We start from the raw sequence: 13,189 nt of genomic DNA, 5'->3' as shown, positions 1-13,189 counted from the left end.
CTAGCACCTCACATAACACTACATAGTATCCATTCAGCCCGTTATACTCCATCTATATAGCTACTATGTTACTAGCACCTCATATAACACTACATAGTATCCATTCAGCCCGTTATACTCCATCTATATAGCTACTATGTTACTATCAGCAGTGAGGCCTGCTCTCTATCTCCCAGCCTGCTGTTATTTCCCGGCATGCACCGCTCCTCCCACCTCCCCTTTGACCTCTGCTGATGTGCTAAACATCCGGGCTATCTGTACTATAGAGGGAAGATGGCGGCGGCAGTACTACCTGCTGATTGGATAAAGAATTGGGAAAAATCCGGAAAAAATGATTTGTAAGTTGTCGTTTGGGGCTCCGGTGACCGCTGCGGGGGGTCCGGGGTTGGCGGGGGGGACACTAGAGCTGTAACGGGAGCCGAGGTTCAGGCGGGAGATCCGGGCGGCCTGGCCGTGCTAGAGGCCGCTTAACGTGTGAGCATGGAGAGGGCCGGAGGGGACATGGCGGGGAAACAGCGAGCGGAGGGCACGGGCTGGAAGCTGCTGATGGCCCGGTGTGTGGAGGCCTCACCGAGGGGAGTGAGACTGCCGGGAAATCCCGGGGGACTCCCAGCTTGTGTCGCTTTACGGCATGGGGGCCTCCGCCGCTTGTTACGCGGGGGATCGTAGCGACCAATCAGGCTGCGGCTTTCATGTATCGAGAGCAGGCTGGGAGATATAAGCAGTGATCTGATTGGTTGCTACGCTCTCCCCTTCTGGCCTGCACCCGATCAGTCTCCAGATGTGATAGATCTGCTGATACAGAGGAGTTACCTGCTGTCTATTATCTGTTACCTGCTGTCTATTATCTGTTACCTGCTGTCTATTATCTGTTACCTGCTGTCTATTATCTGTTACCTGCTGTCTATTATCTGGGTTACTCTAGGTGCTGTCTATTATCTGTTACCTGCTGTCTATTATCTGTTACCTGCTGTCTATTATCTGTTACCTGCTGTCTATTATCTGTTACCTGCTGTCTATTATCTGTTACCTGCTGTCTATTATCTGTTACCTGCTGTCTATTATCTGGGTTACTCTAGGTGCTGTCTATTATCTGTTACCTGCTGTCTATTATCTGTGTTACTCTAGGTGCTATTATCTGGGTTACTCTGGGTGCTGTCTATTATCTGTGTTACCCTAGGCGCTGTCTATTATCTGGGTTACTCTGGGTGCCGTCTATTATCTGGGTTACTCTAGGTGCTATTATCTGTGTTACTCTAGGTGCTATTATCTGTGTTACTCTAGGTGCTATTATCTGGGTTACTCTAGGCGCTGTTTATTATCTGTGTTACTCTAGGCGCTGTCTATTATCTGGGTTACTCTGGGTGCTGTCTATTATCTGGGTTACTCTGGGTGCCGTCTATTATCTGTGTTACTCTAGGTGCTGTCTATTATCTGTGTTACTCTAGGTGCTGTCTATTATCTGTGTTACTCTAGGCGCTGTCTATTATCTGTGTTACTCTAGGCGCTGTCTATTATCTGGGTTACTCTAGGCGCTGTCTATTATCTGTTACTCTGGGCGCTGTCTATTATCTGTTACTCTGGGCGCTGTCTATTATCTGTTACTCTGGGCGCTGTCTATTATCTGTTACTCTGGGCGCTGTCTATTATCTGTTACTCTGGGTGCTGTCTATTATCTGGGTTACTCTAGGCGCTGTCTATTATCTGTTACCTGCTGTCTATTATCTGTGTTACTCTGGGTGCTGTCTATTATCTGGGTTACTCTGGGTGCTGTCTATTATCTGTGTTACTCTGGGTGCTGTCTATTATCTGTGTTACTCTAGGCGCTGTCTATTATCTGTGTTACTCTGGGCGCTGTCTATTATCTGTGTTACTCTGGGTGCTGTCTATTATCTGTGTTACTCTGGGTGCTGTCTATTATCTGTGTTACTCTGGGTGCTGTCTATTATCTGTGTTACTCTAGGCGCTGTCTATTATCTGGGTTACTGTAGGCGCTGTCTATTATCTGTTACTCTAGGCGCTGTCTATTATCTGTGTTACTCTAGGCGCTGTCTATTATCTGGGTTACTCTAGGCGCTGTCTATTATCTGTGTTACTCTAGGCGCTGTCTATTATCTGGGTTACTGTAGGCGCTGTCTATTATCTGTTACTCTAGGCGCTGTCTATTATCTGTGTTACTCTAGGCGCTGTCTATTATCTGGGTTACTCTAGGCGCTGTCTATTATCTGGGTTACTCTAGGCGCTGTCTATTATCTGGGTTACTCTAGGCGCTGTCTCTTATCTGTTACTCTAGGCGCTGTCTCTTATCTGTTACTCTAGGCGCTGTCTATTATCTGTGTTACTCTAGGTGCTGTCTATTATCTGGGTTACTGTAGGCGCTGTCTATTATCTGTTACTCTAGGTGCTGTCTATTATCTGTGTTACTCTAGGCGCTGTCTATTATCTGGGTTACTCTGGGTGCTGTCTATTATCTGGGTTACTCTAGGTGCTGTCTATTATCTGGGTTACTCTGGGCGCTGTCTATTATCTGGGTTACTCTGGGTGCTGTCTATTATCTGGGTTACTCTGGGTGCTGTCTATTATCTGGGTTACTCTGGGTGCTGTCTATTATCTGGGTTACTCTAGGCGCTGTCTATTATCTGTTACTCTAGGCGCTGTCTATTATCTGGGTTACTCTGGGCGCTGTCTATTATCTGGGTTACTCTAGGCGCTGTCTATTATCTGTGTTACTCTGGGCGCTGTCTATTATCTGTGTTACTCTGGGCGCTGTCTATTATCTGTGTTACTCTAGGCGCTGTCTATTATCTGTTACTCTAGGCGCTGTCTATTATCTGGGTTACTCTGGGCGCTGTCTATTATCTGTGTTACTCTGGGTGCTGTCTATTATCTGTGTTACTCTAGGCGCTGTCTATTATCTGTGTTACTCTAGGCGCTGTCTATTATCTGTTACTCTAGGCGCTGTCTATTATCTGTGTTACTCTAGGCGCTGTCTATTATCTGTTACTCTAGGCGCTGTCTATTATCTGGGTTACTCTGGGTGCTGTCTATTATCTGGGTTACTCTGGGCGCTGTCTATTATCTGTTACTCTAGGTGCTGTCTATTATCTGGGTTACTCTTGGTGCCGTCTATTATCTGGGTTACTCTAGGCGCTGTCTATTATCTGTGTTACTCTAGGCGCTGTCTATTATCTGTGTTACTCTAGGCGCTGTCTATTATCTGTGTTACTCTAGGCGCTGTCTATTATCTGTGTTACTCTAGGCGCTGTCTATTATCTGTGTTACTCTAGGCGCTGTCTATTATCTGTGTTACTCTAGGCGCTGTCTATTATCTGTGTTACTCTGGGTGCTGTCTATTATCTGTGTTACTCTAGGCGCTGTCTATTATCTGTGTTACTCTAGGCGCTGTCTATTATCTGTTACTCTAGGCGCTGTCTATTATCTGGGTTACTCTAGGCGCTGTCTATTATCTGTGTTACTCTAGGCGCTGTCTATTATCTGTTACTCTAGGTGCTGTCTATTATCTGGGTTACTCTAGGCGCTGTCTATTATCTGTGTTACTCTAGGCGCTGTCTATTATCTGTTACTCTAGGTGCTGTCTATTATCTGGGTTACTCTAGGCGCTGTCTATTATCTGTGTTACTCTAGGCGCTGTCTATTATCTGTTACTCTAGGTGCTGTCTATTATCTGGGTTACTCTAGGCGCTGTCTATTATCTGTTACTCTAGGTGCTGTCTATTATCTGGGTTACTCTAGGCGCTGTCTATTATCTGTGTTACTCTAGGCGCTGTCTATTATCTGGGTTACTCTAGGCGCTGTCTATTATCTGTGTTACTCTAGGCGCTGTCTATTATCTGGGTTACTCTAGGCGCTGTCTCTTATCTGTTACTCTAGGCGCTGTCTATTATCTGGGTTACTCTAGGCGCTGTCTCTTATCTGTTACTCTAGGCGCTGTCTATTATCTGTTACTCTGGGTGCTGTCTCTTATCTCACGGTCACCAGTGGCCTCCTGCACAGAGTTACATTGTTTCCCTTGAGGTTGCTTTCCCTGTGGGGGCTTACATGGTGTTACTCATCTTTCCCAGGCTCCTGAATGGCTCCTTATACTAGTGATGTTTGCTCTGTCCCATGTTGTCTGGGTAGATTTCCTAGGACGTCTTGGTGACGGCTGCTGTAACTCAATGACAATGTGTCCCGGTCACAATAAACTAGATTTACTATTTGCCCTAATTTGGGGACTTTACATCTTAATCTGATGTGACGCTGGTTGTGATCTAGAACATGTGCTGGGATTGGTGTGACTAGGTCATTAGTAAGAAGAATCCTGACTGGACAACCCCTTCAGACCGGAGTCCCACGTGGCGGAAATGCCGACAGAAAAATTGCGGCGTTTTACGGCCACGCCAAAGTGGATGAGATTCTAGCGAAGCCCATGCTCACTTTACTGTAAAAACCACAGTGTGGACACACCGTGATTTGCAAAACCAGCGCAGTGTTGGAAATCGCAGCAGGAGAATTATATATACGGAAATGCTAGCGGTTTCCCCAAAGGAATCTCTGCAAACTTTCTCTAAAGCGCTGCAGGAAGATCAGTGATTTGCTGCTGCCGCGGTTATTCCCACAGCGTTTCTTACCGTGGAGCCTTAGCCTTAAAGAGGAGCTTTCATGTCCTCGGGCACATGCGTTTTTATATACCGCTAGAAAGCCAACGTTAGGCTGAATTTGGCGCACTGTCGGCTTTCCCATTATGTGCCCCTGGGGGGTGAGAGATATCTGTGCGTTTACCAATAGATCTTCACTGTCAGAAGGGCGATCCTGATGGTCTACCTGGGAACGCCCCTCCTGACAGTCTGTTCATAGTGCTATACTGTCAGAGGGGGCGCTCCTTACCGCCCACACGTGACGCTTAGAGGTAAGGAGCGCCCCATCTGACTATATAACGCTACGGATAGACTCCCAGGAGGGGCGTTCCCAGGTAGACCATCAGGATCGCCCTTCTGACAGTGAAGATCTATTGGTAAACGCACAGATATATCTCACCCCCGGGGCACATAACGGGAAAGCCGACAGTGCGCCAAATTCAGCATAACGTCGGCTTTCTAGTGGTATATAAATTCGTACGTGCCCGAGGACATGAAAGGTTCTCTTTAAGGCTCAAGACACGTGTTGGAGAAAGAGAATCAAAAACAAAACTTTTTTTTATTTGTTTTTTTTTTTTTGAGCCAAATGAAGTGTTTTCTAGTATTACATTTCTCATGACTTGGCCTTGAGATTGGTTGTCGGTCAGGGATCAGCAGGGGTCCAGCACCCAAGTCCCTGGCCGATCAGCTGTTTGAAGAGGCTGAAGGGGTCGTGCGGGCGCTGCAGTCTCTTCAGTACTGTTTTGTACAGCAGTTGGTTTTGCAGCTCAGTCCATTCACTTGAATAAGACTGAGCCGGGATCAGGCCATGTGACTGATGAAGACGACTCTGAATCCAGCGTCCACTGATCTCTGTGGGATGTTATTATGGTGGGCAGTAAAAAAAAAAGTCTGTTACACAAACCAGACAGATGTTCTGCAGTGGGATCGGCTGCACAAATTCTGTCCTGTGACCGTATCCTCGATGATGACCTATCGCCCCTTCTGACATATCCATTTTGTATTTTCCATGAATATTTTATATCAGTGTCTCTTCGTTCTGCATAATTCTGTTCTCCTATAAATGAGTGGGGTTGTGTCCCTTCTCGGTCACAGTGGGGCCAGTAACATATCTATAAATGCTCAGGACATAAGACAGAGGACTGGACGTAGGAGAATACGGGGATGCGGCTGCAGACTTGTCTGGGCGGTACAACTTCCTGGAATGGGACTTGCCCTGCAGGAACTCTCTGGGATGGGCCGGAGCAGCATTTTAGTATATTATATAAGTGTAGTATCGTGTTGCTTTCTATCGGTTACCTTGTAACACACATGGAGTATAACAGAAGGAAAACATGTTCAGCAACTGAACCGATCACATTGACGTGCACTTCAAGTAGGAATAATCGGATGTATTTTTGTCTTGGCAATTATTAGTCTTTAGGTTGGGTTCACACTAGTGCTTGCACTCCGTTTGGATACGCCGTTCCCCTCTCTGCTTGAAGAATGCTGAAAGAAAAGTTCTCTGCGGTTTTTGTCCTTTTCAGACAGAAATCTCTTTGGACCCCATTATAGTCATTTAAAGGGATCCTATCATTGGATTCCCTTTTTTTTTCCCTCGCTAACATGTAGGAATAGCCTTAAGAAAGCCTCTTCTCCTCCCACCTTTAGATGTCTTCTCTGCACCGCTGTTCAGTAGAAATCCTGGTTTTCCTTGGAATGCAAATGAGTTCTCTCGCAGCACTGGGGGCGTCGCCAATACTGCGAGAGAAATCTCCAGCGACGCCTCCATCTTCTGGAAAGCCCTCTCCCTCTGCGTCTTCTTCTGTCTTGGGTTTTAGTTTTCTAGGCCTCGGGCAGAGCCGACTGCACATGCCCAGACCACAAGAAAATGGTGTATGCGGCCATCTTTTTGTGGCCCTGGCATATGCAGTCGGCTCTGCCCGAGGCCTAGAAAATTGAAAACCCAGGACAGAAGAAAACTGTATTCCAGAAGAAGATGGAGGTATTGCTGGAGAGTTCTCTCGCAGCATTGGGACCGCCCCCAGTGCCTGCAAGATAACTCATTTGCATACTGAAGAAAACACGGATTTCTACCAAACGGCAGTGCAGAGAAGACATCTAAAGGTGGGAGAAGAAGAGGCTTTCTTAAGGCTATTCCTACGTGTTATCGAGGAAAAAAGGTATCCAATGATAGGATCCCATTAAGTAGACCCCCCCCCCCCCCAATGGAAACCCAAGCGCAGGTGTGACCCTATTGTTAGTCATTGATATAAAAAGTGTGTCGCAGATTCTTATATACACTGACCTAGTGTATATATCTCTCACTGTATCACATAATTGGATGGTGAGCAAATTAGCCATTAATTAGCATATTAATTATTCCCCTATATGGGCACGGTGGCCTTGCAGCACTGGAGTCCTGGGTTCAATTCCTGCCAAGGCTTTTGTATGTTCTCCCTGGTTTTCCTCTGGATACTCCAGTTACCAGACCTACTGATAGGGACTGTAGATTGTGAGCCCTGTATGGGACTGACAATGTGTGTACAGCGCTGCGGAATATGAGGGCGGTATAGAAATAAATGAAAATAAATTTGGGTTTAGTAGTGAAACATAAAATGTTCTGTAAAGTGTCTTCTATTAGGGGATCTCGTGTCTAGCCGTATGTGTAATGGCACGTGCAGGGGGACAGGAAAGGTCGTCTTTTACTGAAAATATCCAGAATGGTTATTGGAGAACATTCACCTGGAAAATGAACAATTGTAGCTTTCAGTTGTGAGAAGAATCTGCTGAGTATGAACTTGGTTTAAAGAGGATCTTTCCCGACCTCCAGCAACTCTTTGCACCGATTCCTATAGAGGTGGATCTTGTCTGTACCGTCCACCATCCCCAGGCAGTGCTACCTGCACTTAGTTTCAGCACCTTGTGTTCTAATTAGGCAATTGGGTGGTCCCAAGATGTCTGCTCCAGACAAGAACCCCCCACCTGACTGTAGGGAGCCTGGTTGCAGTGCTGAAACTTAAATTATTGCTTGGGAGCGGTGGGGGCTAGAGGGGAGAAAAGGGTTAATCCAGCTTCTAAAAATGATCTGCAGATACATGCACAGCAGTGCTCAATGGTCCCTTACCTTGTACACCCTGTGCTTGGCTCTATCTTAACTTCATGTTCCAGGTCTGTACAGGGAGTGAATCTGTGGACAGACTACATTATCCCTGATTCATCTGCCTGCTCTCAATCTGTGTCCCCCTCAATTCTCCGCTCTCCCCTGCAATGTAATCACTCCCATATCCGAGGTCACTGCTGCTGCCTGAACGTCTCCCAAGGAGCGGTAGTCAGCTTGCAAACAAAACTTTGAGGTCATTGATCTAAAAATGCATCCAATAAGCAGTGATGAGTTTATATAGGATATATAATGGAGCGGGTTTATATTCATGTTACTTGGCCCAGGTTTTTTTTTTTTTTTTTTTTTAAACTGGATAACCCCTTTAGGTCTAGAGGGACCGTGACGTGTTGCATGTGTTTCCGGCTTCACACCAGCGCTAGAACTACATTCAGGGTTTCCATCCTCGAACCCACTTGCAAATTGTGGAGAGAAAAGTCCTGCTTGCAAAAAGTCAATGCAAATTTGCAAATAAAGTGACTTCTTTAATGCCTTTGCGTTCTTGCCTGTTTCTTTCATTGATCTAATGCTTTGATACTTTTGTATTTATTTGAGAGCCCTGATTATTTCTTACTTTCTTCTTCCACTTTCCACAGTGTGCAGTTATGTCGCAGCCTCAGTGAGAAAGGACAGGAAAATGTGACGTTCAAAGGTAAATGTTCTAGAAGTGTTTTCTGGTGTCTCAGGCTATGTCGCAACGCTCTCTAGTTAGCCACAGGTTGCATGTTATACCATGGGCGTTGATAAGATATTAATGACCTATTCTTAGGATAGGTGAACAATATCCGTTTGGGGGATCGATCAGCGGCGACTGGTCAGGGATCGCTTGAATTAATACAAATGGTGGCATTCATTGCCTTAGTAATGGCGGCCCAGGCCCGTGGCGTTGGAGGAGAGAAAAGTTATTGACTCCTTTATCTTTAAAATAAAATGATCTTTAATTATAGTCTATTATTTATTCTATAATTAATTAGCCGCTTAGTTTATCGCATCTTTCCTTGATGGGAATTCAGATATTATCTTGGATCATAAATTTGGAGTCAGGCTTGGTGGTTTGGCCTACAGACTCCATAGCCCTGTAGCCAGGGAGCGGGCAGTGCTACACATTTCATTATTAGAAGAGAGGAAAAAGACACCGAGCGCTCTAAGCGTAGTAGATCTGTTAAAATGGTGGTAGACAATATTCATTAATATTAATTCAGACCAGTTGGCCTCTCACCTGAAGGGTTGTGGGATATCACAACCCCAATGTGGATTTAAGTTAGTAAACAATCCAGGTGAGAGTGGCAGCAGAATCCACGATGTACCGGAATCCCGGAGAGAAGACAGTGGAAGGCAAGAACCAGAGGTTCAAGATGAAGTGGAAAAACTGCGTTCCCTGGTTGTTGATAGATAGTGACACAAAGACCAATTGTCCATTATGGATTTATTGAGAAACAAAAGCACGACGCGTTTCGGACCTTCAAGGGTCCTTCAAGTGCAAGAACAAAGCTTGACACGTCAGGCTAGATGCATAGCTGTCTGGCACACCACATTTCATTATTAGAGATGAGCGAGTACTGTTGGGATCAGCCGATCCGAACAGCACGCTCGCATAGAAATGAAAGGACGTAGCCGGCACGCGGGGGGTTAAGCGGCCGGCCACCGTCAAAGCGAAAGTACCAGGTGCATCCATTCATTTCTATGGAGCGTGCTGTTCGGATCGGCTGATCCCCACAGTACTCGCTCATCTCTATTCATTATCTTTCAACCCCTATAAACTCCCCAGACTCTTTGCCCCTTCTTTGCTTTGGCGCTGGCCAAATTTTGGATGTTTTTTGCTGCGTCTTTTAGAAAAACAAACCGAGTTTGCAGCGCAGAGGGGCTGACCGAGGCTTTGTCACCCCCACAAACCTGGAGCCAGCCCGGCTTCTAATGGTTTCCTAAAGCCTTCAGAATGTCACCCGTCCCTGGACTTTGCATGTTGTCCTCCTGATGACTTATTCTTACGCCCCCTGTATGCCCGATTATTTATTAGACTTTCATATAGTTCTTACCTATTTTATTCTTCCTTTTGAGTAACCCTGAATGTGCTTTGTGTCTCTTAGAGATCCAGCAGGCTCTTTATGAGCTCGCCTGCCATGTCATTAAAGGCAATCTGAAGCAGGATCAAGCGGCCGGCGTGCTGACCGATATCATTGTAAGTTTTTGCCTGTATGACACTAAAGGGTTTTTCTGGGATCCGCATATCGATGGCTTGTACTTAGTCAAAGGAACGCCACAGGTCTATGGACAATACTGTCAGGGGGACGTTCCTCACCGCCCAGATAGACGGTCTGACTGTGGGTAGAGACAAGCGCCGAAACTAACAGCGCCGATATCTCCAGCCCCAGAATATGTAATGGGAAAGCCGACAGTGCGATGGATTCAGCTTTCTATCAGTATATAAGACCACATGTGCCCGAGGACATGAGAGCTCCTCTTTAAGTTCTAGAATCCATTTGTTGTCCTGTCCTCGCCCATTATCTTGATGGCCCTATATAGGACAGACATGACGGCCCTGTATAAAGCCTCATTTATTCTCTGTCTCCTTATTCTGACATGAAATGTGTTTATTTCTTTCTAACCAGGACTTAAGGGATGACATGCCTTCAATACTTGCAGATGTATTTTGTGTTTTGGGTAAGTTTTTTGCTAGATAAATGGTTCCAAATACTTTAAAGAACATAAATGTTCTGATTTACCGTATTAAAAAAAACTAACAAACTAGAGGCCGAGTCTGCGTGCCATCCATTGTATGGGATTCTCCATAGATCACATGCCTTGGTCCAAAAATATGTCGGTCAAAAACTTTCCATGGTGGTCCCGCCCTTGTGGGTGGAGCTAATATCAAGCAGTGTGGAGGGGGGTGGGACACGTTACCCCCGAGGACATATCCTGCTGTGTAAGACTGATAGTTGTAATCGACCATGCCTTATCTAGCCTGGCCACAGCCGTCATGTTCCGTTTTTGAGGAGGTCATTGCTGGAGCTTGTGATGGTCTGGAGTAGAGATGGGCAAGTAATATTCCATCCAATACCTCCATTGCATAGTTATTGGTGGACTCTGCCGAATACCACATGGTAAACGGGGGGAGGCATTTGATGGAATATACTCGCTCATCTCTAGTCTGGAGCATTCACATCACACAATATCAAAATCCCAAACCCAACTGTGTTTTAAATCAGTGAGATCTTTGGAAATTTAGATCTATCCCCTTAGTTCCCTCTAAAACAAGAGGATCTCCTCTTTTATGTGACGCCAAAGACAAGTTTTACAATGTCTGAGATATTCCGTCTCCTCCACCCTCGTTCTGTAGAGGTTTCACAGCCCCGCACTCCCATACACAGAAACTAGGGAAAGACATGCAGGGTTTCACCAAAAGGATCCAAAATTTGTTACTAAAGTAGATGGCAAAATGTATCAATGGCAAAATGTATCAATGGCAAAAACTCTGCCAGTTTATTTATGCTTTAGATGTTTCCTATGGCGTTTCTTCAATGTTTGGGCTTAGTCTTAGGTATTTATGGCATCTTCACAGCCTAGGGCCTCTCCTAGAGAGCAGCACATTTAGAATAGGGCTCCCTCCACCCCCCTGTAAAGGCGTCCAAGTAAAAGGTGTCGACACTTTTACAGAAAAAGCCGTACGAATGGGGTTGTCCGGGATAAACTACAAGGTAACGCCTAAACTAAAGCCCCTCCCCCGCCTAACTTCTAATCTACTTCTATTAAAAAATGTATAATTACCCCTATCCTTGCGGTGGTCATGTGACACTTCCTGATAATCCGGCGATGTTCTGTTTGACCGCTTCCGAAATGGAATGTCCCCACACTCCTCCCCCCCTCCAAATCTCCATCAATGCCTATCTTCCTGTGTCTGGGAATGGCTCTTTCTCTCTTGAAGCATCAGCACATGTCTTACGTGGGGAGTGGGGAGCAGTGACACGAAGTTACACAGCAGGAAGATAACACCACATAAACAAATGCAGGAGATGCCGGGAGCTCCCACAGACACCCTGAAATCACTGCCCAGAAAAAAACCCCTTTAACTAACTTTTTTTTTTCCCCTTTCCTAGATATTGAAACCAGCTGCTTGGAAGAGAAATGGAGACGAGATCATTTTACCCAGTTGGTCTTATCATGTTTGGTAAGATTGTTTTCCATTTATTTTTCAGCATTGTGTGCGTGTTGAGTTTTGGCTCCAGGACTTTCCCACACGGCCTGACTAAGACTAATCAATACAATTATCACTTTTACATCCTTATTAATATTTATGTGCCATTAAATATTATCCCCCCCCCTCCCCCAGCCAAAAACATCACTTATAAGGAAGATAAGTTTTTCCTTTAGGGTATGTCCATAGGGGTCACCTACACCACTAATCATTGGGCGGAGAATCTGCGGTGCTAAATATTCCCCCTAGATCTCCCCATAACCTGACCCCTCAGTGCCGCCGGCCATTGTGCCTGATAGTTGTGATGTGCAGCAAAGGTAAATTGTCTGTGACGTACAGCGCTGCGGCGTGTGTGGGCGCTATACGAGGAAGATGGAGTATGAACGTGTAACCTTTACCGCCTGTCCTGTTATTCGCAGTATCTGGTATCAGACACTATTCTGAAGGAGCGTCTGGATCCGGAAACACTGGAATCATTAGGACTCATCAAACAGTCCCAGCAATTCAACCAGAAATCTGTGAAAATAAAGACCAAACTTTTGTAAGTAAATTGTAACCTGTATGTATGTGTATATATATATATATATATATATATATATATATATATATATATATATATATATATATATATATATATAAATAATGTGTGTGTGTGTATATAGAGATATATACTGTATATATGTGTTACTGATGTGTCATCACAAGGTGTAATCCATAAGCTTTCTTTCCCGTGTGGATTTACTATAACATACTAGCCATTGTGTAGGATGTGGTCTCTTACCGGGGCTATATAATGTAATACCGGGGCTATATAATGTAATACGCAGGTTATGACTATACCACTTATTAGAGCCTGCTATGGGTACACGCCGTGCAGTTTTCTGCCTCCGTTTGTACAGCCTGGCTCTAGTTTTTTGGTGAATACCCTGTATGTTGTCTTGCTCCATTGCTTCTGGTCTATTACTCCGGTATCCTTAGGTGACTTACAATGTAGGGGCTTGGATGTTCCATCTTTGGGTTATCGGACACGTTTTTCAGATCTCTTGTACCATTCTGTAGTGTGGAATATAGAAAGTACAGCTTTGGTGCCATATTTAACATGTTATAGGAACTTGTCAGTATGATTTGTCACACTGATCCACCAACAAGTCTTCATGTAGTGAGATTTTACTATTTTCGGTGTAACGCCCTCGTTAGCATTAAATATAATAATAATAAAGT

At 45.1% G+C, this 13,189-nt stretch overlaps 1 protein-coding gene across 1 annotated transcript in view; it reads left to right on the top strand.

Moving 5' to 3' along the window:
* The first annotated feature begins 259 nt into the window (after positions 1 to 259).
* Positions 260 to 13,189, top strand: part of THOC2 (THO complex subunit 2) — an 84,311-nt gene continuing 71,381 nt past the window's right edge. Inside the window, exons 1-6 of the mRNA XM_075260618.1 lie at positions 260 to 338; positions 8,373 to 8,428; positions 9,864 to 9,955; positions 10,386 to 10,437; positions 11,871 to 11,941; positions 12,388 to 12,509. Of these exons, the coding sequence (XP_075116719.1) occupies positions 274 to 338; positions 8,373 to 8,428; positions 9,864 to 9,955; positions 10,386 to 10,437; positions 11,871 to 11,941; positions 12,388 to 12,509 (458 nt within the window). The 5' untranslated portion in view covers positions 260 to 273. The remainder of the gene's footprint in view (positions 339 to 8,372; positions 8,429 to 9,863; positions 9,956 to 10,385; positions 10,438 to 11,870; positions 11,942 to 12,387; positions 12,510 to 13,189) is intronic.

This window comes from Leptodactylus fuscus, chromosome 11, assembly GCF_031893055.1.
Source record: "Leptodactylus fuscus isolate aLepFus1 chromosome 11, aLepFus1.hap2, whole genome shotgun sequence".
Classification (NCBI taxonomy): Eukaryota; Metazoa; Chordata; class Amphibia; order Anura; family Leptodactylidae; genus Leptodactylus; species Leptodactylus fuscus.
Note: the sequence above shows the minus strand (reverse complement) of the source record. Positions and strands in the feature narration are given on the sequence as shown.